We start from the raw sequence: 17,623 nt of genomic DNA on the forward strand, positions 1-17,623 counted from the left end.
AGTGACTGAAATTTGGGAAACACTTTTGGTCATGGGTATAGATGTCAACTTACTTTTGACTTGATTCATCTGCACACTTGGCTCTAATTTGCCCTGAGGACTTAACTGTGTGTGAGTGTGAGAGTGTGAGAGTGTGTGAGAGTATGAGTGTGTGTATGTATGCGAGACTGTGAGAGAATGAGTGTGTGTTTGTGAGTGTGTGTGTGTGACTGCAGGCCCGTGATTTCTCTTACCTGTGCTCCTGTGCCAATCATACTGGACCAGGCCAGGTGAAGAGGCGAGGGGGCTCCTGGGTGATAATGAGAGGCTGGCCCTCATCTTCATAGCCTCTGGATTTTATTTATTGAAGATGTTACTCCAGGGTTTTTGAATGGTTTGAGTGTGAGAGTGTCCCTGCATGGCTGTGTCTGTAAGTAGGTGTTTATCATTGTGTAGGCAAGATTTTCAGCAACTTGAAGTCTGATGTGAAATGAAGCATTTAAAAATTAATTCCAGGGGATCCCTGGGTGGCTCAGTGGTTTAGTGCCTGCCTTCGGCCCAGGGTGTGATCCTGGAGACCTGGGATCGAGTCCCACGTCGGGCTCCCTGCATGGAGCCTGCTTCTCCCTCTGCCTGTGTCTCTGCCTGTCTCTCTCTCTGTGTCTCTCATGAATAAATAAATAAAATCTTAATAAAATAAATAAAATAAAATAAAATAAAATAAAATAAAATAAAATAAAATAAAATAAATTCCAGGGATGCCTGGGTGACTCAGCGGTTGTGTCTGCCTTTGACTCAGGGCATGATCCCAGTCTGGGGATCGAGTCCCACATCGGGCTCCTTGTGAGGAACCTGCTTCTTCCTCTATGTCTCCGCTTCTCTGTGTCTCTCAGGAATAATAATAATAAAAAAGTTAATTCCACGTGGGGTTTTCATGGAGATGGCGCAGTTCTGTGATGTTAATTACTATGAATTTTAGCAGTGCTTTCCTCTCCTTGAATTTCAAGCCCTCCTTCTCCACGTTTGGCTCTGTTCAGGGCCAGCTGCAGCTGTTGACACCTTCCACAGCTAGGCCCACGTTTCTGCTCCAGGTGCCTGGTGAGGATGACGGGCTCCAGTGCAGGTGACCGGGCTGCTTGTCCTGCTCTGTCCAGATGCTCAGTGGGCCTGTTGCTGTGGCTGCAAAATGCGGCCATTGTATTGACTTCAGGCTCTCACATTCTGTGATTTTTACGCTTTCGCGCCCCCCCCCCCATCATGTTCTGCTTTATTAATGTAAGGTTGCCCCCCAGTGTTCAAAAATGTCATGTGCATGGAGAAAAGTTCCCTTCTGGAACTTCAGAAAGGCTGGCACAAATGTGTTGGCATTTGTCCATAAAAGGACGATGGTTTAGAGCAGCGCTTCTCTAACCTCACCATATGTGTCAGTCACTGGCAGTCTGATTAAAATACAGATGTGGACCGAGGAGGTCAGGGAAGCGGCCTGAGATTCAGCATTTCTAACAAGCTCCGAAGGTGACTCCCATGGTACTGGTAGGGGCCTGCACTCCAAGTAACAAGGCTCCTCTGCACCTAGTAGGTTTATAACCACAGTGCAAGCCAGACAGTGTCCACAAAGCCTGAATGAATGAGAGGCATTCAGTCTCCTGGCATGTTCTGCTCCCTGCCTGCCTTCCCTTCCTCCTCTTCTTTTTTTAAAGTAGGCTTTATGCCCAGTATGGAGCCCAATAAGGGGCTTGAACTCATGACCCTGAGATTAAGACCTGAGCTGAAATCAAGAGTTGGACACTTAACCAACTGAGCCACTGGGCGCCCCCCCCCCCACTTCTAATCTTTCTCCCCCTCACTCATTCCTTTATACCTTCACTGGAACATTTAGTTCCTCAAATACACCAAACTTTCACCAACCACGGTGCCTTTGCACATGCTGTCTCTGTGCTTAGAGTGCTGTCACCCCTACTTTCCCCTTGCATACTTTGTTTTCATCCTTCAGTGAGTATGTGAAGCGAGTTCTTTGCTGCTCCTCTCTCGGGTACTCTGTTGTCTGTGCGGCAGTTATCTTTTTGTGTCCTCTCTTTCCCTGTTACTTACTTACAATCTGTTCCCTCCTCTCGACCAGAGCTATCTGAGAGCTCTGCCTTACACACTGTTGAATCTTAGTGCTCCTGCCTCCCAGCAGATGCTCAGTTTTCCCTGAGTGTGTGTGTGCAGGCAGGGACAAAAGAGCATTCTTTAGTGTCCTGTTGCACATTTGAGTTACCTGTCTGGAGGGGTGTGGTGGGGATGATTCTTAGAAAAATCATTTGATGAGAGGTCAGGAAAGGAGATACCTTTAAGCCACATCCCATCTTCAGAGATGTCAAGAGTGAGATAAGTGTTTATCTTAGGATAGAAATAGGAAATACAGTAAGTCTAACATTTCTTATGTCAAATTAGTTATGTCAAATGAGTTATGTCAAATTATGTCAAATTAGTTTATGAAACATTGGATTACACAACGGTCCTGCAAGGCTTTGTGGGACTTTTGGCAATGTGCATGGTGGGGTCTCTAAGGGGAGCGACAGTGGCTGTGGCAGGGACAATGTGATTCACTTTTCCAGAAGGCTTTCCTTTCTCAGCCACCACTATCGAGGTTCAAAATGCCAAGTACTTAACATTCCAGCCTTCTTTGTAGCAAGGGCATGAATCTATTCCCTAATTCTGCCAACGGGACCTGGGAAGTCTACTGAGGATGTCTGGGATAGTTTTCTGATCAAAAGAGACACATAAAGGGAAATTTCTTTCCTGTTTTTTTTTTTTGTTTTTTTTTTTATGTTGTTGGGTGAAGACATGATACCTGGAGCCACAGCTGCCTTTTGTGAACAAAAGGGGTCATATCTAGGGATAAAAGCCACTCTACTGAGGTTGGTGGAGTGGAGAGATGCAGAGAACCTGGGCCTCCAACAGCATCATCGAACTGAGTTGATTAGCCTGCACCTGGATCTCCAGTTGTGCAGGATTATATGGACTCTCATTGTTTAAGTCACTTTTAAGAAGGCACTTCTTACTTGCAGCTGAAAGCATCCTGACTGCTGAGAGGGGCTAAGCTGGTGTTTCTAAGCCCAAACAGGCTGGAAGTGGCTTCTCGCTCCATCATGGTAATTATAAGTCCTCTTGAAAGCTGTTTTCTCATCTGTGAGATATAATTATTCTTATTTCCTCCCTCTTAGGTTGTTACGGAGGCTGACATGGCATGGTGGGTGCAAAGTCTTCAGTGTAGAACTTGGCACACTATCAGTACTTAATAATGAACTATTGTTATTATTATTAGTTTTTGGATCATACAACCGTATTTGTTGGAATATTCTCCACCATCTCGCGGAACTCTATGTTCTGCAGGAAACAACCTGGGTGATGCTTCCCTTGTCATATCTTCTTAATTTACAGAAGGAGAAACTGAGGCCAAGAGAGAGCTGCTTTCTAGACTCTTTTATTTTGGAAAATGTGCACGGTTTAGCCTCTTCCTCTATCACGCATTTCCACTCACACCAGAAACAACAGAAGGACACAGGTCTGGGTTGAAATTATGTGCTTTTATGGGAAACAAAAATACCCAACAACAATAACAAAAGCCCTTCATCTTGCCAAGTTCTCAACCAGTGATAATGAGGCAGTTTCAATGATTGTGTCTGGCTGGGGACATTTCTAAAGGGTCAGGACAGTTGAAAGATGCTGGCCAAAAAGAGAGTTGCAGAGGGTTGATGTTTTAAATGAGAGTATAATAGACCTCCTTCTGGCCCCTCATCCTATCACCCTTTCAAGTTACAGTCTCCTCTCTGTTTACAAAGATCCTTCCTGAACTTTGCTCAAGTGCAGTCTCTTCCAGAACGCATTCCTTAGTCTGCACCAACTTGCATCTGCTTTCTCTGTAATTCCACAAACACATTCTCATGCCGTCTCCCATCACTTCCTGCCTTACATCCATCACATGTGAGTCCGTGCCCGACGACACCCATTGTTAGCAGGCCTGCCCCCCAGCCCAGATACCATGTTGATCATCTCAGTGCTCCCATCCCCCTCCCCCATTCAGTGCTCAGTATACAGCAGGTGCTCAGTGAGAGTTTGCTGAATTGAAGCCAGTTCTATATACACCATGTCACATCATCAGCCTCTTGAGAGTCATAATGGTTATTTCCACTTCTTCATCTTCCCTCTGTGACCTCAAAATGACCCAAATCAAGCCATCTCCAAGAAGGAACAGACCCCACCAAACATCACCAATGGGGGGGGGGGTGTGTGTGTCAAAGGTTTGGGGAAGGGAGGAGAGAAGTTAGCGTTATGCTTTCATCCTTGTTCAAGAAGGCAAGAGGGCAGGAAAGGCAGCCACTGGGAAAATCCAGGGTTATCATGAGCAGTGTTGGCCAATGCTTCATTTTGGAATTCTGTAAGCAGCCATTCTTCCAAAGATTTCACCTATGAAACATGGCCAACTTTGCAGTGGGACCCAGTGACTGGGTGGGGGCTGCTTCAGTTGCCCTTCTAGCCCAGGGACCAGCAGGTGTAGACCAGGAAGCTTTCTCTGGGACATGGCCTGTATGATGTTTAGAGGGGTGTTAGAGGTTGTCTGTCTAGTTGTTCTGTTGGATCTATGATGGGAACGTTAGCCCTGTGGTGTGTTGAGTTGTCAGGCACATAGATTGTAGTAAGGCTGAAGAATACAGGCTGTAATAATGGGCCTCTCCTCCAAAGGTGGGGGTGGGGGTTCAGGAAGTGCTGGGAGCACTGAGGGTGAGAGGACAATCCCAAGAGGTCCTGCAGCTCCAATTCTAACAGGTGCCCTGCTCTGGCTCCTGCTGCCAGCTCCCACGCCTTCCCTCGTCTCCACGTTGGGGCCAGGCAAAGGGGCCAGTTGGAAGTGGCAGAGGGAAGGGAAGTGCCTCTTCTTTCTCTACCATGAGACTCGGACAAGGGAGAGGTTAGAATCAAGGGCAGAAGGAGGACTAAGGGGCTGCAGAGAGGCCAAGGCCCTAGCCACTTGTTTGCTGCTCTATCGAGTGGATTGGAGCTCACACTGCGAAGTGTGTAACCCTCAGAGAGCACAGAACTCCTAACTGGGGGAGATGAGAAAATTCTTCATGGGCTCTCAGAGGTGCTCAGTGACTTTGGGAGATTGCTGTGGATCCTCCCACTGGGAGGGCCCCTCCGGGGCCAGTAAGGTGTGAAAACTGCATGGTCAGCATTACCCTGGAGACTGGGGAAAGAGCCAAGAAGCAGAAAGAAGAGAGACTTCTTCAGGCACCTCCTTTAGGAAAGAGTTGGACCTTGGGGGACTCAGGTTGGGACAGATGTTTCGGTATAAAAAGGATCCCCAGTAAAACAATGGGAGTCCCCTCAAATCCCTTCCCAAACCCCAGAGCACTTAGAAAAGAGACAGTAAGGAGCATAAAAATATCTCGATGACGTGGGCTTGCCTGACAGTACAGAAAAGCAAGTCTCATGGCAGGCAGTGTGTCCCATTACACAAGAGAGGATTATACCGAGCTTCAGTATAGAGATTTTACATATATCTTTATATAAATGCATATATATTTATAGAGCCTCTGCCTAGAACAGCCGGGCTTGCTTCTTCAGTTCATTTCTCTTCCAGAGGGCCAGCCGGTCAAACTCAGAGATGGTCATGCCAAACACTTGGTAGAACTCTTCCTGGGACAGGTGGCGCTGAAAGGAGCGTGGAGGGGACAGAGAGGGAACAGCTTGAGGACGACAGGTGGAGGCTGGGGGCAGGCGCACGCAGGCGCATGCAGGCGCACGCAGAAGCAGACCCTGTGGGTTTCCCTGGGTGTGCTGTGCCTCGCAGCGCTGGGGGGGAGGGTGGGTGAGGAGTTGCTGAATGGAAGGCTGTGCATGAATGTTTCCTCCGTGGGGCCTCCGGAGCTGGGTTGGAGAGCCCTCACCTGTGCCAGACTCAGGTGGGAATTCACCTAAGTGCCTCTCGATGCATCCTGGCTGACCTACCTGCCTGCATCCCGCTCCTTGCATCCTGTACCCCAGAGTGTGTTGGGACTCATGCTATTCCCTTCTTTTGGGAGTAAAACGGAGTGTGTCCAAGATTTTAGGTACATCTCTCCTTATTGGTATTTTTACAGGTGACCTGGAAGGCTGTTTCTCAGGCCAGTCAATGAAAAAAATTGCTGTTCATATTTCTCCACCTACTGAACTGTCCTTTCCTATCTTAAATATGCCATGTAGTGAAACCTTGTTTCCATTCCATTTCTTGGCAGGTTTCCCCCCTCCTTTCTGCTTGCCCTCCCTGTTGCCCTTCCAAGCAGCCTTGAAAGTTGGTACATAGTAAAAAGTCTTAGAAATATATGGCCCCTGAAAAGTGGCAAAATGTTAATAATTGATGCATTTAGGTGAAAGTTCAGAAGGATGTTCATTTTACTCTTCTTGCAACTTTTCTCCAGGTCTAAACTTTCTCAAAATAAAATTTTAAATTATGTTTGAAAAGAGATGTATAGGGCATATATCATGCCTGAAAACCTACTGGAATCACTGAGATGACCTGTTGGTAGCAATCATGTTAGATAATTGAATACTAAAGGAGATTCACTAAGAATTACTTATACAGCCATACAGTAATTAGTCAGTTCTCTGGCCGATGTGGACTAATCTTTTGGCCACATTTCCATATCTTGAAGCAAAGGTAACTTTGATATTTTGGATATATATTATTGGTTGCTGATGGCTTTGAGCTGACTTTTCAATACCTAACAGTATTTAATAACACCAACAATTCCTTGCATTGCATTTCTGTTATGCCCTATACTCTGCAACTGTACAGTTGCCCCTATTTTTCTCACTTAATCCTTCCAACCACTCTGAAAACCAGAAATTATTTCTATCCGATTGAAAGAGGAGAAAATCAAAGTCAAAGGGTTAAAATGACTAACTTGACCAAGAGGGAGGGAGGGAGGGAGGAAGTCAGGGTAAGTAGCAGAGCTGAGACTAAACACAGTGCACTCCTGCTGCTCCCTTGGCCAATCCCATTAAACATCCATAAATAAGTCTTTCTGTTATGAAACATTTAAACAATACTCAAAGGGAAGAAAATAGCACAAGGTATACCCATGCCCATTACCCAGATTCAATAGGTATCAAGAGTTTGTCACATTTGCTTCACCTATTTTGTTTTGCTGAAGTATTTTAAAGCACACCATTGGCATTATATCGATTCATGCCTCTCTACTGCAGCATGCATCTCCCCCAGAGATAGCAAAACATATTGGATATTTTCTTAGGTATCCTTGATGGCATGAGCAAACCTAAAAACAATTGACAAGACTTCCTCGCAATTACCTAATACCTGCTCATAATAAAATTCCCCTAGTGGTCTCAGGAATATCTTTACAGTTTGGCTGTTTGAAGAAGGCTTCAAACAGCATCCACATATCACATTTGGTTGTTGGACCCCATCAGTCTCTGCCAGGCCAGACGGTCCCTTCTTTTGTCCCTGCTGTCGACTTGTCTATATTTGTCTCAGTCGCACTCAAGGGTGGGCTGAAAAATGCTGCGGATATGGGGGAGTTCTCTTCTCAGCTCTTTCCATGGTGAAGGCTGAGGGGACCTGTCATCTCATCTGTTCTTTTTTGTTGTTGTTGGAGGGGGAGGCTTACTCTTGATTGTCTAGCTCATTTTCTTTGCTGTGCCCCAAAATCCTTTTTATGAGTTTTGATACAAGTCATAAAAGTTGGCTGACTCAACTTGAGTGCTGTGTCCACCATAGAACAGCCTGGAGGAGACTGAGGCTCTTCTGATCTCCCTCTGTGAAGGGCCAGCTGGAGTCTCTTTTCTCTTGCGAGTTCTCAGAGCACCTAATGCCAGCCCTGTCCCTTTCACATTCTCCATAGACTTTAAAGCATAAAGGTTAAGTGCATGGGTTTTAGAGCCAGGCAGATGTGGATGTGTGACCTTGGACAAGTTATTTTACCCCTCTGAGCTTGATTTCCTCTTCTGGAAAGTGGGAGCATCCTAGCACCTACCTCCTGGATACAGTGATGGTGAATGAGATAGTACAGGTCATGGGTGGCAGCCTGCACCAGGGAAGCACTCAGTTGCTGGTCACTCTCACCACTGAAATGATATCTTTCTGTGTCTGTCACATAGTGGAGTCTGGTCTTCCTTTCCTTCGATTTCATTTCCTTCTCATTCTCTTACCTGTGCTCGTGCCACCCAGCCACACTCACCACTTGCTGTTCTCACCTGTGTTAGGGCCTTGGGAGTGGCTGTTCCCTCTGCTGGGATGCCCTCCCTCCTTACATAAGTATGGCTAACTCCCTCTCCTGAGTCTTTGTTTGGATGTCACGTATGCAGTGAGATCTAGTCTGACCACCCTATTTAATACTGCAACTTACCTCTTCTTGTAACCCCCAATTCTCTGCCCTCCTTTTACTTCTTCCCTCAGTCCTGTTCCCATGTTCTAGGTCACTTATTTATTGTTTCTGTCATTTAGAGTCTGTCTCCTCAAGTGAGAATGCCAGCTCCCAGAGGGCAGGGGTCTTTGTTTTGTTCACTGATACACTGCATACCTGTCCTAGGTAGAGCAGGATCTGGTCTATATAATAGACTTTCAACAAATATTTTTTGGGTGAGTGACAATCTACACTCTGAGCTCCTTGAGGAGCTCTTCAGTCCTCTCTTTAAACTGGTGCAGGGGGCTAGGGCAGTGTTTGTAGCCCTGCGGTCTGAGCTCAGGCTCCATGGTTAGACATCCCCGGGTGCCTCTGAAACATACCAATGCCTGAGCTCCTTCCCTAGATTGCGATTTAATTGGTCCGGGCTGGGGCACAGTATTGGTATTTTAAAGAAGCTTCTGATTCTTAGGGCAGAATATGCTTCTCTGGTCGGAGCTTCTGGGTGTCCTGGAGGATGTAAGAGGGCAACTGGTCCTGCGGGATGAACCAGCCGGCCACCCCTTCACGCTGGCTCCGCGGAGCTGCCCTGGGAGCTGTCCCCTTCAGCACCCGCGGCCACTCCCGGCTCCACAGAGAAGGAGCCCTGGTTGCTAACAGGGATAATCCCCCTCGCCAGGCTGCTGGCCCAGCTTGCTACAGCTGGAAGGTCTCACAGAGCCTCCTGGCTAGCTCGCATCCCCCTCCCTCTGCCTGACCCTTTATTCTGGGCGAATTCTCAGCAGTCAGGTGAAGGGTGGTTGATATGCTCATCCCACGGGTGCCGAACCTCCTCTCCTAGAAGCCCGCATTTGATTCCACAAACATTTTCCAAACTTCCTCTGGTTCTGGTCTTCTGGTAGAGGACTGACTAAGTCAGACAGAGGAAACGGATAGCTGCGTGCTCTGATACAAAGGAAGGAGGAGAGGTACTCCACTCTGGACACAGGGCTGGGGGAGGCTGGAGGAGGGGTGAGGGACACATCCTGGGAGGGTCTGGAGCACTCTGAGACACAGGCATCACTACAGGGGGGCCCTGAGGAGTGAGGAGGCTGGCAGGATGGGAAGGGGATTCTAAGAGAGGGGGAGGCAGGGAGAAGCACTGTAGAAAGGGCAGAGTGTGCTCTGGGATCAGGGGCCCAGGGACTAGAACTCCAGGCCAAAGGTGGGGGAATGCAGATGCCTTGCTCAGGCCTGCTTCTTGGCTGTAGGCATGCTGTTGCACTAATCATGATGTTCTCTTCCCCCTCTCCATCCATCCAAACCTGCTCCTTCAGGGCAGCCCCAATGGCTTAGCAGTTTAGCGCCACCTTCGGCCCAGGGCGTGATCCTGGAGGCCCAGGATCGAGTCCCATGTCAGGCTCCCTGCATGGAGCCCGCTTCTCCCTCTGCCTGTGTGTTGGCCTCTCTCTTTCTCTTTCTTTCTTTCTTCTTTCTTTCTTTCTTTCTTTCTTCTTTCTTTCTTTCTTTCTTTCTTTCTTTCTTTCTTTCTTCTTTTTTAAAGATTTATTTATTTATTTGTGTGTGTGAGAGAGAGAGAGAGAGAGAGAGGCAGAGACACAGGCAGGCTCCATGCCGGGAGCCCGACACGGGACCTGATCCCGGGACTCCAGGATCGCACCCTGGGCCAAAGGCAGGCGCTAAACTGCTGAGCCACCCAGGGATCCCCTCTCTCTCTGTTTCTAATAAAAAAATAAAATCTTAAAAAAAACAACAACAAACCTGCTCCTTCAGAGTCTATGCACCCAGGACACTGCCAGACTCTGTGCCAAGGGCTCTGTGTGTAGTGACTCATTTACTCCAGTTGGCCCCTTGAGGGAAGCACTACAATCGCCTGACTCCACAGGGGAAAAAACTAAGGTTTGGAGAGGTTGTCACTTGACCAAGCTGGGGATGGCAGGCCCAGGGCTGGGCCTGGAGTCTGATGCAAAACTACTTTCTGCTTTTGCCTTCTGCACACTGCCGATTGCCCCCACCTCCCCATGAGGAGCACTGCTTTTCTGGACCATCCTGCACAAAACAGTGCTGTGTTTCTTCTTATCAACCAGACCGCAGGCCCCTGTGGGCAGGGACCAATCTAGCTCTTGTCTTAAGCCTACAGAAGCATCAGGTGTGGACAGCTGTAGCTGTGAACCAAAGATGCTAATCAAATTGAGAAGGCAGCACAGAACATTTGGTCCTAGTCTAAAGAAACCAGGTTGGTGTCTCTGCTTTTTCAACAAGCTATGTGACCTTAAAGCTCTTTATTCTGCCTGTCGTCCTGAGCTGGGTTACATCGGCAACTTCTGGCATCTCTTCGAACCCAAAGGCTCCTGCTCCGTTCTCTATACTCACCTCTAAACGTGTCCGGTCCACATCCTTGGGCAACCGATTTCTTCCTCTTGTGGTCACCAGCAGCAGCTCATAAGGGTAGATCTAAGGAGAGAGGATGGGGGTGGGTAGGGGGTGGGGTTCCAGGTTGGCTGAAGGTGGTGGGGCTGTCCCTCCAGCCAATTTCGTTTCTGGGCTCCCTCCTCTCCCCATACAGGGAGAGAGATCAAAGTCTGGAGGAAGGGCTGGGTCTGTTTCCTTTGAGGTTCCTGGCAGCCTCAATGCACCTTCTCCCCAAAGATAAAATCTGAGTCCTCTAATACTGCTAGGGATAAGCTTGGTGGCATTTGACATTAATGTAGCACAAAGCCTCCTAATTGCAAATGTCTAATGTTGGGTGACTGGCAGGCCTCCAGAAAGTCTCTGCGGCTCATGGGGAATCGTCTGATTTTAGTGGGCAAGAAACATAAGGCAGGATTCAGGGAAAGTAGGCCAAGGAGGGACTGGAGATGCTGGTCTTAAGAGGACCCTTGAGGTTATTTATTCAATATTCCCTTCCTTGAGTAGATGGTGCTGTCATCTCCCTGCTGATTCCCAAAGTAGCCGCATCCAGGGTCTCGGAGACCCCTAGGGTCTCTGTATCTGCTTTACCTTGTACTCTGTAGAGAGAAAAGAGGCACACACAAAATGGAAACACATTGGTTTCTGCTTTGCATTACTATGCTAACCTCTGTCTTAGAGACTCCATCCTTGTTGGATTCACCCCAAATCAAGGCTGGTATGGGCACAGTGGATGGCTGGAGATAGGGGTTGGGCTGATCCAGAGATATGGTTTTAGATGAAAAATGACTTTTGAGATAATTAGAAAGGAGAAGAATCTGAGATAGTGAAGCACTTGGTCAAGATCCTCCATCTTCCAGAGAAATCTGGAAGGGTTTTGATGAGAGCTTGTCCTCCTGCCTGAGCCTGCTTGTAAGAGTTGGTGGAGGCCGGCAGGAGAGCGTGAAGCTCATGGAACGTTTGCTGGGAACAATGTGCATTTGGCTCTGAGTGTTTCCCTCCACCCGGGGCTGGCAGGCAACTCTAGCTCAGCAGTACAACTCTGCAATGGCTCTGGGAACCCAGATGGGACAGATGGCCTGGAGATCACCCAAGGCCAGGGACTTGAGAGGATGGGGGAAGGGAGGGGGAAAGGGAGGGAATGGGAAGTAAAAGGGAGTGTGGGAATTCGGGGGTTTGGACAGAGCCCAGCATGGGGCCTGAATCTGTAGCAATCGTTTATGGAAGGTCAAACCACAGTTGTGCATCCAAAGCTGCTGTGCTCCCAGGGGAGGCTGGCACTCACCTCGCATGCCCCAGTTGACGGCGTTCATGCTGTCATAGTGGAAGAGGTCTGCACTGGGTGTCTGCAGGGGAGACAGAGCCAGGGCTGGCCTGAGCAAGCTCACAGCTGCCTCCCGGAGGCACTCCCCCATCTCCCGAAAATGGCCCAGGGCGGGTGGGACATGGGCTCTCTTAGAGAAGACTCAGTTTCAAGTTGGGGGTACTTAACTCATGGCTACATCCCTGGTCCTAGGAGTGGCATGTAGTAGGCACTTGATAAATATTCATTTCTTGGTGAACTATATGTCATACTTTCTTTTGTTGCTCTAACACCACTTTCCCTATGAAATCTGCCCTGGCCGCTCTATTTAAAATTGCAAAGGGCGTCCGAATGGCTTAGTTGGTTAAGTGTCTGCCTTTGGCTCAGGTCATGATCTCGGAGTCCTGGGATCGAGCCCCATGTTGTCTGCTTCTCCCTCTCTCTCTGCCCCTCCTCCCTGCTCATGTGCTCTCTCTCTCAAATAAAAAAAAAATCTTAAAAAAATAAAATTGCAAGTTGCAATTTTAAACTAAACTCCCTATCCCCCTTATCCTTCTCAACATTTTCCTTTCCTCCCCTAGCAAGGTTTCCTACATTCTCTACAGTTTGACTTGCATACTATTTACTACTTGCTTTCTGTTCCTCTCTACAAGAATCTAAGCTCCAAGGGGCAGGGGTTACTGATGTATTCCAAGTACCCGGCATATATAAAAAGCTTTCAATAAATATCTGTTGCATGCCAAATGTCATGTCCAGGCTCTGAGTGTGTGGAGCTAATGCTGGAATTGTTAACATCTTGGGGGCAATGTCCCAGCACACTCTCTTTTACCCTGTGTAGCCCGTTCCTTCGGTAGGCAGGCAGGGAGGCGGATTTGGAGATGAGGGGGTCTGAAAAGAAACAGCCAAACAATTACCAGCAGCCCCAAGCTAGGGGTCCCTCTCCCAGAAGTAACCTGGCTGCAAATGGCCAATATTGTTTCCCAATCCCATGTGAAGTGGGAAGGGGCTGAGGCCACCAGCTCCTCGCTGTGCTCTGCAGACATGCAGCTGACAATCTCAGGGGTGTCTCGCCCGGACAGAACTCCAGGCTCACCCAAAGGCCACATGCACAGTCTTCTGGCCTCACCCTGCGCACATCTATCCTCCTGTGGTGAACCCCTGTGTCCCCATAAAGCCCTAAAACTGGCTTTATCGTATTTACTACAGGTGGCAACAGGTGGCATTGGACAGAGGCCCTGGATTTGGAGTTGATCTCAAAGCCCAGACAGACGGGCTCCCACATCAGTGGAAGAGACACACATTCTTTCTCTCTCTCTGGGAACTATTGGGCGTGGCAACCCTGGTCTCAGAACCAATAGCTGAGGCCTCCACCTGACAAAGACAGTGGGTGGACGATTTGAGATCGGGACTGTGCTAGGACATCTACGGGGGACCTGCAACCAACTCGGCTCTGGTTCTCCCAGGACACGACAGGATGAAGGGAGGGCAGGCAAGGACATACCGCTGTCAGCCAGGTAGTGGGACCGAGGGGCTGCAAGAGAGAAGAGCCAGAGATCAGTGTTCATGGGGACAGACAGACATGGCTTCCATTCCTGGGCTACCCGAGCTGGTGGGGAGGAGGGGCGTTCTTCACTACTTCCTTCTCTGCTCAGTTTCCAGTGGCTGTGCCGCGCCGCATCCTCTCTCTCCCGCCTAGCACCTGCTGCCAAGCGGGCGCTCTGTGACATTTGCCGCACAGATGCCATTGAACAGAACTGGATTTTGAGCAGCTTTGGTGCACTGCACAGAGCCCAGAGCCGGGGGCTGAAAACAGTGCCCCTAGGTGGTCAGACAGGGAAACAGGCTCATCAATTTATCCTGGCTCTGCATTAGATGTCTTAACTGCTAGAAGTTACTTAATCATGCTTTGGTTTCCTCATTGCAAAATGCAGAGGGATCGTGTCTCCTTTATAGGGTTATTGTGAGGAATATGTGACTTATAAAACCATAAAGTATTATTAGTACAGTGCCTGGCAACATACAAAACACTCAATAAAATTGGCTTTATCATCTTTACTACCACCAACATCTTCAATCTCATCTAAAGTCAAGGTGCAGGATAGAACAGCTTATGGCCTGGAGTCCCTCTGACTTGGGCCTGATCCCGGCTCTGTCATTTACCAGCTTATTGATCTTGGGCAACTAGGAAGCTCTGAACTCTCCTCTACATAGTGGGGCGATAATAATCCCTCTACACTACCAGTCTTTGCGAGGACCGAGAGTGAGAATGTATTTACAAGTGCCTGGCACAGAGGATCATCCATCAATTATTGAGTTGAGATAGGATTTCCAACAGAACTGACTCCCACAGGGGTAAGAAAGGGAGGGAAGCATGTGTTTGTCCAGGAACAGGGAGGAGCTTACAATGAGAGGATCATCTCTGGGCAGAGTGCTTGCACCCAGTGTCTGCTTGTTTGCCTCCTATGATGGGAGGCTCACTACCACAAGAGGCAGTCCTTTAAATCTTCGAGCCATTCAGGGTATTAGAAGACATTTTTCTTTACATTGAATCTGACTAAAAGTCACAGCTTTCAGTCACAGCTTTCAAAGAAGAAAGTGACCACTCAGGGCAGAGTATGGTCTTACTTTGTGCCCCATACAGCACTAAGTCCGTATTCACTAAGTCCATATTCTAGACCCAGGCAAGGCCAGAAGAGTTCAGATTCTTTGAGGGAGTTGGCAGGAAGTGTCCCCACCCCAGCGGACTTCCACAGTGGTGCTTACAGCCATTGAGGGACATATCATAGCCAGCAGTGTGCAGGGCCTCCCGGCTGCTGGTGGAGCTCCGGGGTGGGGTCCAAGGATCCGCATAGGAGCTGGACCGAGCCTTCATCTCCTCCTTCAGAATCAGCCGGCCAATCCCACTCTGGAGCTGGGCAGGGGGGAGGAGCAAGATGGAAAGTCGGAAGGAAGCAGAGAACACTGAGATGGGACAGGCTGGGGACAAAGGACAGGGTGGCAAGATTCTGGTGAACCTTCCCAGTGTTCCTCCCTCCCTGCAGCCTCATAGCTCCCTTTGGGACTTTGTCTCCCTTCTTCAAGTGGTCATGTGGCCTGGGGAGGGGGAGGTGGCTCTGGTAGAGGGCACCAAAAGCAGGCCTGGCTGACGGCAGGTGGGCAGAGGGTTCGAGCCGGGCCAGTGAGGGTGTTTCTTGGCACTGTTGTTGCCTCTCCCATCTTTTTTTAAAACATTTTTTATGGAGGTGACATTCGCATAACATGTAATTAACCACTTTATAGTAAACACCTCAGTGGTATTTAGTATAACCACCACCTCTGTTTGGTTTCAAACAGTTTTTATCGCCCCATGTGAAAGACCTTGGACCCCGTAGTAGGCATCCCCCCTCCTCCCCCCCTCCCCCCGGGTATTCCCCAGGCTGGCTGTCTGGATTTACCCATTCCATACATCTCGTACAAACGGAATCATCTAACATGTGGGCTTTCGTGTCTGGCTTCTTTCACTCAACACAGTATTTTCCAGGTCCGTCCACACGGTGCCCTGTCTTTCATTCCTTTTTGTGTCTAACATTCCATTGTACAGATGAACCTCATTTTGCTTATCTGTCTGTAAACTGAAGGACATTTGGGCGCTTCCCTCTTTTGGCTCTTGTGACTAGTGCTGCTATGAAGATGCATGTACATGTCCTTTTTTGAATTCCAGTTTTCAATTCTTCTGGGTAAATACCCAGGAGTGGAATTGCTGGGTCATGGGGGTAGTTCTGTATTTAACTTTCTGAGGAATCCCCAAACTGTTCTCCCTGGTGGCTACATCACTATCCACTCCCACCAGTGGTGCATGAAAGCTGCTGGCACTCACCTGCCACTACATGAGAAGAGGCTCCCAAGCACAAGGCCAATGCAGTGGGAAGCCAGCACAGGATAAGAGAGAGACAGCCTTCCTATGGCCATGTGCTGAGCAGCTGGATCTAGCCATACCTGAAACTCCCCCTACTGTTTGACCTTTTGGTTCTGCAAAACTACCTGTTTCTTTTTTCTACCATAAATGGGTTTGACTTTGGTTTCTGTCACTAGCAAATGATCAAAGGCTAAGGAACATACGGCCTAGGTACCTTGTCCAGGGGGGAGCTTGCTCACCTTGTGCATGCTGCGGTCAAAATCATCTTCCTCTCCTCCCGATGAGAACCTTCTGGCCCGGGGCACTGCCAAAAGACAGCTAGGATCAGCTCTTGCATGTGCTCCCCACTGAGCCTGCGCCAGGCAGAGGGCACAGAGGGGCACAGAGCCACAGAGCCCCGACAGGTGGGGGCTTCCTCTCGGCCAAACCGCTTTCTAGCTGAGTGACTCTGAGTGAATGTCCTTTGGTGAACCCCCCATCGCTGGGGGCCCCGAAGCTCCTCCCATTCATGGGCGTGGGGAGCAAGTGAAACTAACTGCCCAAGTGGCTAATGAGCCTCAGTGCTGGGACTTCTCCTGTTGCTAGTGGGAGAGAGAACTCCTCTTTCTGCCAAGGGTGAGGTGTAAGCCTAGCCAGGCTGGAGCTTATCTTGCCGTGACCAGGGCAGGGCCAACCTGAGAACGAAGTCACCCCAGGGACAGGACAAGCCCTGTTGACGGCAGTTGTGTGTCAAAAACTCACTCTCATGACCCAGAAAAATCCTTGTTTTGGCTTAAGCCAATCGGAGTTCTTTTTTTGGTTTGTTCTTTTGTGATTGAAATGGTCTAGGATCCCTCCTCCATCCCCCAACATGTATCTCTCAGGGATTACTGTATTTTGGGTTGTATTTGTGCTGTGTCTTATCTCCTTTTCCAACTGGAGAATTTTTGGAGGGCAAGGAAGGGACCATCTCTGAGTTCCTGTGAAGTTTGGCTCTGAATGGACATTCAATTAGTAAAGTGTGTGCCGAATCAGAAAGAAGCTTGATGAAAATGCATCCCCATGCTTGATAGAAACAGCTTGAGATGCCCAACTGGGTGGGATAGTGGCCCTGAGGACCACAAAGATCCCCTGCCAGGGGGCCCGTGAGAGCTTTCCATCTCGCACAAACAAACTCCCTTTCTTATCTTCCAAACCGCTTTCCAACCCAGAGTCAAGGTCTCTTAAATCCACACATCAGATCCTGTCACCTTCAGTGGCTTCCTACTGTTTAGGACAGAGAGCCAGTCCTCGGCTCAGTGCACAAGGCCCCGTGGAATCCAGCCCCTGAACCCCACCCCCTGCTTCTCTCCTTCTGTGGCTTCAGGTTAAGCTGACAGTCCTTCATTTCCTCCAGGGAAACCTGCCCTTCCACCTGGGGTCTTTGCAGATGTGTTTCTATACTTTGCTGGCTTACCTCTCTCCCACTCCTCCTGTGGAGCTGAGTCTCTGCTTTGAGGAGATTTCGTCACATCCCAGGCTGGACAGCATGCCCCCGACCTCATCTCCTCCCTCCTGTGTATCACCTCCTGGACATCACCTCCCTCTCCAACTGGAACCTGTGTCTACTCCACAAGGGCAAGGATCTGGTCTATTTTGCTTCCCAGTGACTCACGAGGCCCCAAGGCTGGC

The 17,623-nt window shown here is 49.0% G+C and overlaps 1 protein-coding gene across 1 annotated transcript in view; it reads right to left on the reverse strand.

Annotated features, from left to right (window-relative positions):
* Positions 1–3,532: 3,532 nt before the first annotated feature.
* The window catches only part of ABLIM3 (actin binding LIM protein family member 3), a 109,602-nt gene continuing 95,511 nt past the window's right edge, over positions 3,533–17,623 (reverse strand). Inside the window, exons 17-24 of the mRNA XM_077895957.1 lie at positions 16,213–16,277; positions 14,842–14,989; positions 13,580–13,609; positions 12,908–12,966; positions 12,061–12,121; positions 11,367–11,374; positions 10,740–10,820; positions 3,533–5,676 (exon numbers count right to left, since the gene is read on the reverse strand). Coding sequence (XP_077752083.1) covers positions 5,563–5,676; positions 10,740–10,820; positions 11,367–11,374; positions 12,061–12,121; positions 12,908–12,966; positions 13,580–13,609; positions 14,842–14,989; positions 16,213–16,277 — 566 coding nt within the window. The 3' untranslated portion in view covers positions 3,533–5,562. The remainder of the gene's footprint in view (positions 5,677–10,739; positions 10,821–11,366; positions 11,375–12,060; positions 12,122–12,907; positions 12,967–13,579; positions 13,610–14,841; positions 14,990–16,212; positions 16,278–17,623) is intronic.

The sequence above is a fragment of the Canis aureus genome, chromosome 4 (assembly GCF_053574225.1).
Source record: "Canis aureus isolate CA01 chromosome 4, VMU_Caureus_v.1.0, whole genome shotgun sequence".
NCBI lineage: Eukaryota > Metazoa > Chordata > Mammalia > Carnivora > Canidae > Canis > Canis aureus.